Source organism: Apostichopus japonicus, chromosome 9 (genome assembly GCF_037975245.1).
Source record: "Apostichopus japonicus isolate 1M-3 chromosome 9, ASM3797524v1, whole genome shotgun sequence".
Classification (NCBI taxonomy): Eukaryota; Metazoa; Echinodermata; class Holothuroidea; order Aspidochirotida; family Stichopodidae; genus Apostichopus; species Apostichopus japonicus.
In genome coordinates this window covers 11,310,088-11,325,026 of record NC_092569.1, presented here as the reverse complement: position 1 = coordinate 11,325,026, position 14,939 = coordinate 11,310,088, and the positions used below count along the sequence as shown (strand labels likewise).

The following is a 14,939-nucleotide window of genomic DNA, read 5'->3' as shown; positions in this document are numbered from 1 at the left end:
TCAATTCATATTACCTGTCGAATCCGCTTTTATAGGCCGTACCCTTAATTGTAGGTGCTCTTCAAAATTAAGAGATCTATTCCATTTACATTTAGATCTAAGCGTAACACAGACCCACCATCACGAAAACCATGTGTGCGTTCCACCTGTCCTGAATTACCGATCAATATATATGTAACATTCCGACATTGAAATAGGATACTGTATAGTAACACGTATGATGATTTTCTGTTTGTTCTCGTGATGCGCATTTCACATCAACACTGGCGGATCCGTGTACGATGAAACTGCCAATAACCTAAAACTGTAGATAACTAATGGACGCTTATTACTGAATATATTTTATCATTAGAGTTAATTACAGTTCCACTGGCTGTAATAACATCGATCTATATTGTAAGTTATATCTAAATCATTCTATTAATTGATACAGACAAAAATTCTCATCCTGCAAGACTATTAAACATCCAAGCTTCAAAATTAACTCAATGAAAGAACGAAAAGACTAATCTGTGTGTATTTCTACCGACGTGGATAAGTGTTATTCTGCTACTGAAGTATATCATCATTCAATATGCAAAATGACGCGACGGCCAATATTGGTTCAAATTCTATGTTATGTGCTTACATTTACACGTTTTATTTTACTTTTCAGTTCAAGGGTAAACTTGGTTAATAAGAGGTATTTTCAAGACAGTCCTGCAGAAGAGAGGAACAAAAGACAACTGATACAGCTGCGAACGAGATATTCATTTGTTTTCTAACATCTTAATATCACCACAGCTTTTGTCTCTCTTTTAAAAAAAAAATTAATATGATAATCTTTTACAAAAGTAGATATTTGTAAAAGCGACAGCTGATTCTATCACACACGCTCTGTGTAACTGTGAACATATATATACCCAAGTAAAATCACGACCGATATAGTAGTATTTTTAAATAATAAAAAAGAGCGATCATTTTGTAAGGTCCAGTATACTTTCTCAAATTCGAAGACGATTTAAACGATCTTCACAAGATTATTAAACTTTACAAGAGATAAATTATTTTTGCTTTGATTATATATTTTCATATCGGACTTGGAAGCAATCCAAGAAGCATTTCCCCACAATGTCCTAATTTCACCAACACTTCGTTTATTGAATGCGGATTCTGTCGCGTTGTAGAAGGGGTTTTTTTTTCTTTGGTACACTTGATCACTTAGAGCAGGGGTGGGGAACCTTTTTGAATAAATGGGCCAGAAACAAGAAGTAAAAATTTAACTTGTCCGCACCTAACCAACGACCTGCTGTTGATTTCAAATATTTCATTCCGAGGACTTTCAAGCAATAGGTGTGTGTACTAAATCTGTATTCACAAAAACATGATGTCAATACAGTACAGTTGATAGTTAATGGGAATAATAGGCATTCATTAGTGCCGATAAACCTAAGCAACTAGCTCGTTTTTGTGATGATGTAAAATAGATTGATTTTTTTTCTTTTTCTTGAGACATCTCACGGGCCGCAAAGTAATCAGTGGCGGGCCGCATGTGGCCCGCGGCCGTAGGTTGCCCACCCCTGACTTAGAGGATTACGGACGCGTTCGCCATTCATAGCACTATTATTATAAATGGTTATAAAACTTGCAGATTCTTAGTCAAGGAAGCCCGAAGATTGGGTCAATTATTCTAAACCACTTCCTTCACCAAAGATCTGGAGTATTCATAAGTTACACTGCAAATGCATCAGGTGGTCGTATGACTAGTAAATCGGCCCAACCTGTTTATGCCATCATAGTCTGCAACGGTGTGAGTCATAGAGTTGAGCAGACGATCAACTCCAGTACTTGGTTTGATCATGTTCAAAGTGAGAGAGAACATATCCCGCTCCATACTTCTTATTGCACCTCATGGGAATGTATTATCATTTATACACACATAAGGTAAGGTTTCAAAGAAAGTACCTGCATATATTGCCCTACCGGTTAAGAGTCGGTTAAGAGTGTACGCATCGTTCACACTTGAAGAATAAATAACTATTACATACGGAAGGTTTTAAGTTCTTCTTGTGATCTAAATTTACTTTATTGGTTGAAATGTTTTTTTGTAAAACATACAATTTAAATTTAATTGGCCCTAAGAAGGCAAATACAACTAACAATTCGACATACAATAGAATTTCAGATGACAAATATAATATATCGAAATGCTCAAGATATTGAAATTATTTGCCCAGAACTGTCATGGCAACTACAACGATATAGAATACATTGATTTAAAACGTTTCATTCTTCAATAGTTTGTAAAATACAGCCAGACAGAAAACTCTCTGATTTGTACATGTATTGTGTTCAATTCACCAGAAGCAAATGAAGCAATATAGCTATTATATGTCCATGTGTTATTATTTTCACATTAATTACTCTACTTGCACAAAATAGATTAAAATATATTTTAGAAGACAATTATTACAAATTGACTGTTTCTACCTGCTTTATTAACATAATAATTATACTATGAAGATTTCCCCCACGACCGACGTTTATGTAACCCCATAACCCATTGCCAATTAAAGCCTATAAATACACACCGCATAATTTTATCATACGTATATCCGTGTTGAAAAATTTACCGATATGGATAAGTGACGTTTATCACCAAAGTCATAATGTTGAAGGGTATGTTATCAGTACAATATGACAATTAACACGATGGGCAACATTGGTTATGTCCAGCTGCTTGGCCAGTCTCCTCTACTGTAGGCTACAGGTTAATTTGTGGCTCGGTATTTTGTAGCTTCACCTTAGAGGAAATCATTATCAACGTTTACATCAGAAGAGAGCAGGTCACCGAACACTCCAATTCTCTCCATTATCAAGATGATCAGAAAATTGTGCAAAGTTTTTGAAGTTTTTCTTTTCTTTTGGACAACAGGCTGTCTCTTTTCACAACGGGTGGTGAGTTTAGAATTTTGATATTTTGATACTTTGTTATTACCTCTCATCATTATTTAATTCAATTAGCTTCACTTGTTATTTAGCTGCAGTTAATTTTAAAGCTTCAGTCACCATGGTAGAGTATACCAATTTATGTAAGTAACTTTTGCCCTTCCTAGCAGTAAAAAAACAAAGTTGTTGTATTTCTAATAAAAACTACTTAGGTTTAAAAAGTTCTTAGTATTAATCTTTACACTGGAAAATAAATTCAGCAAAATTATTCTGGCCCATACTTTTTATTTTAAATGCAATATTACCTTGGTGAAAAAATATGAAAACTAGAAAAAATACAAGTAATTAATTAAATTTGTCAACAGTTTATTATCATTTTAAGGTAAATATGTCATTGATATTATATGTACATTTCATTGAATCCTTTCGATCAAAGTCAAACACTTTCATTTTATAGCAATTAATAGTGAATATTCTTCTCAACCATGTGTAAGAATCAATAGCAACTGTTAAAGAATGTAAGTTTCAAAGACTGAACGTTTATGTTTGTTTTTTGGCATAACTGAACACAAACAAAACTAATTTTCCTTCCGAGTGTAAATTCCACAATATTATAAAACCATCGCTTCGAAATAATAAGTGTAATTTAACAACTCTCAACAAGATTTTAGTGATTGAATATTATTACATTTAAAGAGCGATTGACGAATACTCAAACAAAAAACTTAAATTTACAGTTGAAATAGTAGTTTCCCAAATTTATGAAAATGGAAGTAAAAATCTACATTAAGTGACAATTGTTCATAATTGTGCCAGTTTAAGTAACTCAAAATAACGTATTAAAGGATAAGCTACCATTAAGTAGTATTCATCAAATTATTAATCGATTCATTCAAATCTGAAATACGTTTATATCACAATAATTTTTTTTATTGAAATATGCTGCCTTTTAAGATAACAATAAATAAAAGTCGGAAAAGTTAAACAAGAACAACGTATTTTTGCATTTACAAGTAGTTTGTTTAGAAATTTACCAAAGCATTTAATTTCCTTGTTACCAAACATTATATGTGTGGCGTCTTTATTCAAGTTTTTTTTCAAATTTACAAAACTGAATTTCAATAAATCGTGTTTTATCTCCAAACTGTAAAGCATCCTAGTCGAAAGTAGTTTTGCCGTCATGTTTAGCGCTAACTGAAAATTTATTTCAAGCATATTTAAAAGAGAATCAAAAATTGCAAAGTTTTTAGGAAAGCGTCTGACAAATTATTTCAAAATAGCAAGCTATTGCATCCCCCGATACATAATAGTGGTATTCTCACAAACCTTTTTAAATGTTTTATTTAATATCATTTACGATCGTGAAGCTTTGCAAAATAATCATATGTAATATTATATCACTGACTAAAGCTTTAATCTCTATTGTACATTAATTTTAGTAACAATTTCCAGTTCTAAATAATATGCCAATTATCAAAAGCTATTACATCTCATCACCTTACTCTTGTGTTTCTTACCTCTTGTTTCACTCTCAAAATTGTTAAAACAAGAAAACCTTTAGAGCCAACTTAAATTAGTGACGTTAAACCTAGATCTGCTAGTTAAAGTATCATTTACCTGCGTCAATTCATACAAATGTGAAATATGTTTATATAAAAATAATTTATTTTAATGAAATATGTTGCCTTTTAAGATTACAATTGAAAAAGTCGGAAAAGTCAAACAAGGAACAACGTATCTTTACATTTACAATTTTTATGTTTAGCATATTATCAAAGCATTTAATTTCTGTGTTACCAAATCTTATATGTGTAGCGTCTTTATCATCAACAGTTTTTTATTTCAAGTTTACAAAACTGACTTTTATTAAATCGTGTTCTATCTGCAAACTGTATTATGTCACTCTCTTTCTAAATTTGTTTGTTTAAACGATAAACCGTATAATAACATTTTGGCCATACTTATCTGCCTAACAACCTAGTCGATGAAAGTAGCTTTGCCGTCATGTTTAGCGCTAAATGAAAATTTATTTCAAACATAATTAAAACAGGATAAAAAGTGTAAAGTTGATAGGAAAGCGTCTAACAAAATTATTTGAAAATAGCACGCTATTGCAACCCCCCCCCCCCCCGTATACATTAGTGTTATTCACACAAAGTGCTTTAAAGGTTTTATTTAATATAATATCTAATCGTAGAGCTTAGCAGAAATATGATATGTTAAATTATATCACTGAGTCAAGCTGTTATCTCTATTCTACATAACTTTTATTGGTATACGCTTGAAGCCATTACATTTTAGTAACACGGGAACCTTTTTAGCCAAATTAAATAGTGAAGTTATACCTAGACCTGCTAGCTAACGTAAGCTATACCTGTGTCAGGCTTTGTTATTTCAAACCTTTCTATTTCGGAAAAAAAAGTTAATTTTGTCTCTGTTTGTTTGCATCAAAATTTAGTCGAAAGCAGTTTCTTGTTTTTAAAAAGTGAAGCAATCCAATTTCGATCTCTTTCCTGGAAACCTGGACTTGGGAGGATATGATTCATATAGAACATACAATTTATCTCCACATTTCCTGTTTTATTTGGTAATAAGAATGTGAATATAATCTCTACTTGCTGGGATCAATAATTTAGGTAACAGTAATTTTTAATAGTTAGAAGAAGAAACAATCAAGTCGCAAACAACATTTTGCAAGGACTAGAAAAATGTGTTGAAAACAAACGGCATCTATATCATATTCGCCCATTGTCTTAAGTAGTGACAAATATTCTAATGGGGTTTTGTCTGATCATTTTTAACTGTTATCTGCCGTAAATGTTGAAAAATTGCAAATCATAATTTCTTATACACATCTAGAAAACAAAAATGTGTTTCTTTAATTTGAATTCATTTTCACTTTCGGTTGCCTATTTCGACGTCTATTCACTGATGCTTCACAATGAATAGTATCGCTCTGTAAAGATATGACTTGTAAATGATAAAAATGTTATAGGCAAATGTAACGTTAAATGATACATTGAGAAAACCATCAGCATTTTACTCTCCAATGCTATTTCATAAGACGGAAGCTTTTATCAGTAATCAACAAACAAAAAAGACAAATGTGGTTTGCTTTCAGTCATGTGACATTCACCGTCTCCAGTATATAAATTTTAATTTTTCTTTTGAAATTAAGCTCTTACTCTTTTAATCATTATTGAATTGGAACTTCAAATGACGCAATTTCTTCCGACCAAAATATAGCTTTGTTTAACAAAATGATTTATCGAATCAATCGGTCGAAATACTACACAAGCAAATTCTGTTTCACATCTCATGTTTTCTTGCCTAGGAGCTGACCCTGTAGTTACTGTTGTACCAGTATCCATTTTCATTTAAATTCACATTTTATTGATATTTTGCTGTACGGTCGTAAACAATTTGCTGAAATATAAGTATAAGGAGCATTCCGATGCCAGAAATTGTGACGATTACTTCAAGGACGAAAATATTTGACAGTATATTAGTAATAACCCCTTTTCCATATTTTTGTATGCTATTTTTTTAATCATGAAATAAATTAAAATTCATTAAGTTTTCGCATTGCAATATATCGGTCGGTGCTCATATTATGGAACACATGTTAAAACACATGTTGTTTTTTACTTTCATGCTTTTGTTGGTAATGTCTGCTTGCACCGTATAACACTAAATCAAAGTATCTGGTAGAATTTCATTCAGTCATTCCCGCTCTGCGAGTACTTTTTTTTAAATCGATCTCTTACAGATTGAAATCATTCACAAGTATGGAAAAAACTCAGAATATTATAATATTATAATAGTGAATTATAAATCAAATTAAGGTTCCCTCCCCCTATCCCCAATAAAAGCAGGGATTTTGATTGCAGTGTATTTCTACCTCGTAGCAGAGAAAATTATCACCCAATTTTTGCCAAGTCTCTGTTACAAAACACCTGCATCGGAAAATCCAGCTGATAGCTGTGTATTAATTTGTTATTTTACAGCAAAAAGTGTATTTCCGTACTTTGGTATTAATTCATAGGTACGTTTTTTTAAAAACAGGCTACAATACTACCTTAACATGTTTAAATTTTAAATTTTGTTTTTATAAAATAAAGTCTTCTTTACTTTTTGGCATAGCGTATATGTTTGGTAAATATTAAATTTACACTAATGTTGATAAAATCTCCTTAAAACGTGTAGAAATAAGTTGAAAGCATCTGTTCCAATTTATTTCAATATTTTCAATGTAAATATTTGCAAAACTAAGATCTTATAGAGTGACAAAACTCACTAGTTTGGAGCAAATTCAGGATATTCTAACGGAGTCAATTTCCCATTCAATCATATTTTACCAGGAAGGTATAATCAATATTTGTTCATGAATTATATTTTCCTGTTTGTTTGCATCATCAACAAAAAGGGAACAAATTCTTAACTTCATTGTCATGGTGACATCCCTGTTAGTGCTATTCTCAGATACAGAAAGAAAATTAAATGACAGGATGTAGGATTATCCTCGTGGCCCAGAAAATAATACTTCTTTTTAATCATTTTTGAGAAAACAATTCTACCGCGGAAATGATGATGACTGTGTATCTTTTAATTGTTAACAAAATTTTAGTTTAAATTAATACAGCTGAATATTTATTGGGAACCAAATGAGAGTGTGTTTCTAGATCATGATGGTTTTGTGACTAAATTTTGTCTCTAGGCAATGGAGGTTTGTAACGAAAGTCTGTCTTTAGGCAGTGGTGGTTATGTAACTAATTTGTGTCTGTAGGCCTTGGCGGTTTGAAGCTAAAATATTTTTCTAAGTAGTTGTAGTTTTGTAACTAAAGTGATGAGAGCACGGAGGCAGGTGCCTCATACATCGAATATTATATACAAAATTGTCTACCCATTTCGCGACCTGTTTGCTAATTTAGGGTTCTCGTTGTAATATTGATGTTATCTTAAACGTACTCTACGCAGCCGCCTGGTTCGCTTCTGATGAAGTGTGTTACTTCAATGAGCTCTAATTACAAATGCTCCAAGATACAGTAATATTTAGTTGCTCACAGCTTAATAACTTTTGTGGATTTCTTTATCTAATTGTGACTGCTACTTCAAAAAAACAAGATTTTTGAGAAATCTTTTGTCTCTTAAAAAAACAAGGAAATCTTGTCATGGACTATTCTTCCTTTAAATTAAAAAAAAAAATTACGTGACTTTATATTCACTGCCAATGCAAGTATTGTGATTTTGTTGTCACAACTTCCCCAGAGTGATTTTTGTAGCGCAATATGTTTGTTATATTTGTGCCAAACAGGAAATTATTGCTAAATGATACTTCGTTTATGTTAAAGAGGCATAGATATATATCAAAGTACTAGATAGAATATCTACGTTAGAGTAATTGCCTCTTCCTAAACTTGTTCGTCTAATGGCTTTGTAACGCTTTTAACATAAATATGCGAAGTTGTGAATTAATTTGTTTATTTTACAAAACGTAACTTATATCTAGGTTTATATGGGTGATAGTAGTGTCGTTATATAGTCATTCGTTTCAAATGATATACTCTCCGTTAAGTTTGTGTATTTGATATCAACAAACAAGCTTCATAATTGGAGGTTAAATGGATAAGCATTTGTTAAAAGAATTTACAATTCGAAACAATAGCCTGATTAATTACATTGTTGCATTGCGAACTAGAAAGTTCCAACTCGTTCCATCAACCTACTCACCTCCCAGATTTTTTTCGCATGTAGCAATAAGTGGCGAGATAGGCACGACGGTTTTATCACCAAGCCAGCCCCATCCCTCCCAATACACACACACATTTACCACCCACTGCACTGCAGCATATCAGTCAATTAAAATACTGAGTAAAGTGTACATCACCTTAGTTACACCTGAATACGTAAATTTGCCAATTAACTGCGCTGTTACATTTTGTATTAATTTCCATTTGACAGAATGCTCTACAGACAATCAATGACAACACTGGTGATAATAGTGTAGGTAAGTGAACTTGGCAGGCCTCTAATCTTATGTAAATGAGTCATCAAAATATGACGTCATGATTAAGTAACATACAAATTATACGAATATGTGTATTAACGTTATAATTATGATGCTATTTCCTAATCAGTGGTATTTAACGGTCAGTGATAATAGTTTAAGTAAGTTAACTTTGCAGTCCTTTAATGTTATGTAAATGAAGTCTTCAGGTAAGAACGTCATGATTAAATATCATTAGAATTTTTTGAATACATAGGTTTATGTTAGATTTATGATGTTACTTCCTTAGCAATCGGTATTAACATGCAGTGATCATTTCTTGTGAATGTTTTATACAAATATACTTTTCGTTTTCGTTCGATTTGGAAAGATTTGTGTACTTCAAATGATAAGTTGGATATCAGCTAGAACAGGCAACAGCGTGCTAAAAACATTAATATTATAATACGCTAATATTTAGATTCATCGCATGCTAGTTAGACATGACAATAACATTTTATTTAAACTTCACTGTTAATCAACTCTCAAAAGCAAACCAATTTACTTTCTTGGACGTACTAGGTTCGTCGTTTTTCTTCTACCAACAATCGAATTACCCGAGAGATTGCAGAGAAGTCCAGGAGCAATGTTCATCTCATAACTCTACTGGTGTTTTCATGATCAAACCAGATGGTTATCTAGAACCGTTTGAGGTTTACTGTGATAACGCAGACAGTTCTGGTGGATGGACGGTAGGTCTCTCCAGTCGATTTACTTTTACATGTTTCTTTCTCTCTTATTCTGTTTCTCTTTCCCTTCCCCTTTTTATTTACCAATTTTTCCGGGTGATACCACAATAGGTAGATGCGCATACATAATACACAGTATGCATATCCTGATGTAAAGCATTATAGACTATCTTTGGCAAAATAATGGTTTCTAGTGACGTTTTTTCACAATGCACACATCAATGACTTTGATATCATTTCCTAAATCATTTACACTGTTAGGTAATACAACGTCGCATTGACGGTTCCATCGACTTCAGTCGTGACTGGGACAGCTACAAGTCTGGCTTCGGCTTTTTATCTCAGGAATTCTGGCTCGGTAATGAGAGGCTTTCTTACTTGACCAATCAAAAGAAGTATCAATTGGTCATTGAGATGACATCATCATATGGTTCCTTAATACGTGTTTCTTACGATAACTTCCGCATTAGTGATGAATTCAGCAACTTCAAGTTGTTCAGTCTCGGAAATTTTTCTGGAAGAACAGGTAAGTTATATCAACATTTCTGCTTAATATCCTTAATATTTGTTCCCCTTTTCCCAGTTATCAGGTCAGATGACCTTTAGTTCACCACAATTGGCAGCTTCGACTTCATATAGCCGTATCAGGCGCGGATCCAGAAATCTGTGATGACCCCCACTCCCTCCCCTTCAACGCAACACAAACAAATGCAGTAATTGGCACATTCTTAAGTAAAAGCCTTATATTAGACATAATTTATAGCCTAAATCTGCAATCTAAAGTCGAGACTTTTTTTTCTAGGAGAGCGACCGCAGATTCCCCTACATTGGAATCAGCTTTAACGACCCATGTGCCACACTGCCCTCCTATTTACTTCGTGGATCTGCCCATGTTTACCCAATCACCAGTGTAACTTGTACCTTCCATTTGACATTTGTATTACTATTATGTGAAACAGTAACTTAAGGAAATTACTGATTCATTTTTAGGCTGACAACTAATGGATTCAGTTTTGTCAGGTAAACAGTTGCCACTTATGTTAAGAACTTATCTGAGAACAATACAAATATATGATGATATCGCTAGAGATCATTTACACCTAGCCATGTGTTTGTTTTTCTGATGGAGTATGTTGTAATATAGGCATTTGATACAAGTTTCACAGCATGTTCATTGCAGTTAAAATACACAACGAAGTTTACATCATCAATATGTTTCAATTTTACCTACATATTTATTCCCGCAGACGTTATAACACTTTGCCCCTACAACATGGTCTATAGAAACTGCAGTAACTCCTGTCAGCGGACTTGTGGTGCTCCAGAAGTGTGTCAGGATGGGGTCTGTAATGAAGTCGAAGCCTGTGTTTGTTCCGATGGATATTTCATGAAGGGATCAGCCTGTGTACCTCAAGAACAGTGTGGATGTTACGAATCAGAGGGACAGACAGTTATTCCAGTAAGTTGTTTGATTTTCATTTGGTTTGATAAACTTTTAGGCAGTCAAATCTGGAGCTATATGTCAAAGATTATTCACTATGACAGTTTCCAACAACTATTCTACAAACAACAGCAGTGTTGAAGATTTTTCCATATAACCAGTCAGTCACTGTAAATACTATCTTTTATAATGAATGCAATATAAGTTCAATCAAATTCCAATATATGAATTATTTTTGAGTCCATTTAACTATACAGTTATAGGAATACCTGTCAAATTATAGTTTAATCCGCGTAGGGAATTTTAGTGCTTACAAGGGGACATTACAATACAGAACAGTATTTACCATGGATGATAAGAAAAACAACCTCAGGGTTAAATATAATCTGTAAACATTAAAGTAAAGAATAATTTTGTGTTTCAGGAAGGTGGCTCTTACGTGAACCCTGGATGTACAAGAAAAGGTGTTTGTACCAACGGGCAGATCACATGGGATGAAGAATATGCATGCCATCCTAAAGATTGTCATGAAATTTACGAGAATGAATCCGAGGATAACGATATATACAGAATCAAACCAACCGGGTGGACCGGCGAGGCCTTTGAGGTTTACTGCAACATGACTGACGGAGGAGGATGGACGGTAAGTCAATTCATTGATCATAACCGCATTGATCACACTTATTAGGTAATACACTGTATTAAACTACACTTTAGATATTGTACCACAATGAACACACAATACTACACTACATTGTACTGCAACAAACACAATCAATACCCTTGCTGCACGTAAGAAAATACAATGCATTACATTGCACTACAAAGTACTATTGTACACAAAAGTACAGCAGTGATAGAATATACCTTCTGGTCGATTGTAGTAGAATAGGTATCTTGACAAACAAGTGTAAATCACATATCAGTGTAGTGACCGTTATTGATACAAGGCTATAAATAAAAATGGATATTCGTTCTTAATGGATTTACTTTAAACCACAGTTACCATATATCAAAATAACCCTGTTCCATTCTATATAGAATATAAAACGACCAGTAAAATATGCAAATATAATATATTCTTATAGTGAACAAATACTGAACTGTATTTTCCTTCAGGAAAATATCCACACTGAAGCCATTACTATGTATCACGTTTTAAAGATCCCTTTCAATCGTTTTGTGATTTTGTCATACTCTCATTACAGGTTAATATCTGCAGTTGAATGAACGATCTACGTAACGGACATTTCTTTAATGAAAAATGTTTTAGAGAGGTTTTTCTTTATCAGTTCCTTCAAATTCGTTTAAGTCAACGATTTTCAACTCTAATGTTTCTTAAAATGTTGACAATTTAGTTAATAGTTTGCCCTATTTGATCATGACAAAAGTATTCCTCTTATTCACACATTTAAACAAAGGTTTTTCAACGTCGTGTGGATGGAACCGAGGATTTCTACCTCGGATGGGACAGCTACAAAGAAGGTTTTGGAGAATTAGACCACGAGTTTTGGCTTGGAAATGATAAGCTTTCTAACTTGACCAATCAAAAGAGATATGAAATTAGGATTGATATGGTGAACAGAGATGGTACACCATACTATGCCAAGTTTGACTACTTCCGGATTAATGACGAAAGCGATAAATATCGGTTATCTCAACTTGGAACCTACAGTGGAACAGCGGGTTTGTTATACAATTTATTTGGTTACATAAACATCATTTAGATATCTGCACAATTCTACAACTATTAATGCTCCTACGGTCTGTACGTAGTTGAATGTTTTTATTATGTGTTATCTTGTGAATAACATATTACAAGGCTTCCTAAAAAAAAATGACCGGAAACTTACATAAATAAAATATTTGCAGTGATAATGCAATAATTTATAACATGATGACGAGTGGATGGATTGATTTATCCATATTTTTCTTCTTGAGATTTGTATCCTTCCTTCCATAATTAATTAAAACAAAGACACAATAATATTACCTGATCCATGAAACATCAACAGCATAATAAATCATTCTCATACTATGTTCTGTCCAATTTCAGGCCTACACATAGAAACCTCTGTTATACACTGACCTATGCACCCACGTCCATGCAACAATCACGCACTACTTATGTATACAATACTTTCTTCGAATATACAATTGCACACAATTCAAATTAGCATCATCGAACTGTATCAGAAGGGCAGAACCAAGTTTCAGGCCACAATGTTGGATTTTGTGTCATTTACTCTCAACAATGATGCCGTATCAGTTATCATTACTTTACTACGGTTTATTTCATCGAAAACAGTATGAACGTTTTTGATACACCTTACTTTACGTCATATTTTGTATTTTATTTTATATTTTTGTTCTTAGTCATTAGATGTTACAGCATATGTGATTTCAGCAGTACCGAAATATAATTTTGGTATAAAATTAATAAACTTAATCGGAAGAAACTAAGAATAATAAACGATAACATTTAATTTGCAATAAATGGAATAATGAACTATAAACGTTAATTCGTGAATAAAATCCTTCATAAATGAAACTCCCATTTCAAGCAACATCAATATGTTTGTCTTTCAGTGACATTACATAGAATGTTAATATATTTGTTCTGTGATCTTCTTTGCAGACACTCGCAGCAACCCTGATGGTTATGGTCTTCGTTATTTCTTGAACCAACAGTTCACTACCAAAGACAGTGACAACGATGCTTATAGTTCCAACTGTGCTGTTTATTATCACGGTGCCTGGTGGTACAATAACTGTTATTATTGCCTCAATGGAAACTACCACGCCAGTCGAAGTAGTTATACTAGTCCTTATTGGTACTACTTACCCGGCAGTAATTACAACATCAAATATTCAGAAATGAAGATTCGTCCTTTTCAGCAGGTAGTTTGAGGGATTTCTAGACAAAAATGCGTATACAAATATTGGAGCAGATGGAGCTAGTTTCATTTTCCTGAATAAGTATGTAGAAGTCATCTGACTAAAAATAGGGATAGAGAAGTCACGTGACTGATATTAAAGACAAGTACATTGACGTCACAATAAAGCACAGGAAAACAATGAATATACTCCAGTGATGTCGTTAATATATATCAAGATATATCAACGCAATACACCGAAGTAATGGGCATGTTTCTTGTTCTATTATCAATGTTTGCTCATTTATAACGAATTTAACGTTAAATATTCCAAACAATCAATTGAAATTATAACCTTGAGAAAAATAAACACTTCTTTTCTCATATTTACCATTTTATTTATTTCAATTCCTAATTACACTGGATGATGGATCAAGCCCGGTATGACCTGAAAATGAAAGAGACGAACATAGTATCCGTAAGGTTTTAGCACCCACCCAACCCACCCACCCAACCCACCCAACCCACCCCTTACACACCGACACTACCATTCATCAACTTGATTTAAATATTGTGTTCTTCGAAACATCGTGTGACAATTTTATTTCACAAACTTTTATGTAGCATTTGTAATAACACAAACTGTTGTGTGACAATGGACTAAATACTGACAGTAGAAATTGTAACTCTCCTTGTGTCATCCTGGAACGTTTAAATCGTTGATTTCAGAAAATACGGAACCGTAGAAGTGTCGTTTTAATATTAAGACCTCTTTGTTAATATTCTGTTGCAATTTCAACACTATGATTAATTGTATTAACAGTTTTCAACGGAAAACAAATCAACATTGTGCTGCAACGTAATTATTTATCAAATGTTATCAATTTAGTAACCATTTCAACAATCTACAGCAAAATCATACATTAATTAATTTAATTTCATGAACCTAGTCAATTGAA

At 33.0% G+C, this 14,939-nt stretch overlaps 1 protein-coding gene across 1 annotated transcript; it reads left to right on the top strand.

The window, feature by feature from the left end:
- The first annotated feature begins 2,782 nt into the window (after positions 1-2,782).
- On the top strand, positions 2,783-14,139 carry LOC139974533 (uncharacterized). Its single transcript, XM_071981744.1, has 8 exons — positions 2,783-2,937; positions 8,890-8,935; positions 9,497-9,666; positions 9,925-10,189; positions 10,911-11,122; positions 11,529-11,747; positions 12,526-12,790; positions 13,743-14,139. The coding sequence occupies exons 1-8, from the start codon at positions 2,860-2,862 to the stop codon at positions 14,012-14,014; spliced, it is 1,527 nt and encodes a 508-aa protein (XP_071837845.1). The 5' UTR covers positions 2,783-2,859; the 3' UTR covers positions 14,015-14,139.
- Positions 14,140-14,939: the final 800 nt, after the last annotated feature.

What these genes read in the sequence shown, in the direction of transcription:
- LOC139974533 (XM_071981744.1), top strand. Translation starts at nt 2,860, where the DNA reads ATGATCAGAAAATTGTGCAAAGTTTTTGAAGTTTTTCTTTTCTTTTGG. An exon ending in AAATTTTTCTGGAAGAACAG is followed by an intron (nt 10,190 to 10,910) that starts GTAAGTTATATC and finishes TTATTCCCGCAG; the next exon opens with ACGTTATAACACTTTGCCCC. An exon ending in CTGACGGAGGAGGATGGACG is followed by an intron (nt 11,748 to 12,525) that starts GTAAGTCAATTC and finishes ATTTAAACAAAG; the next exon opens with GTTTTTCAACGTCGTGTGGA.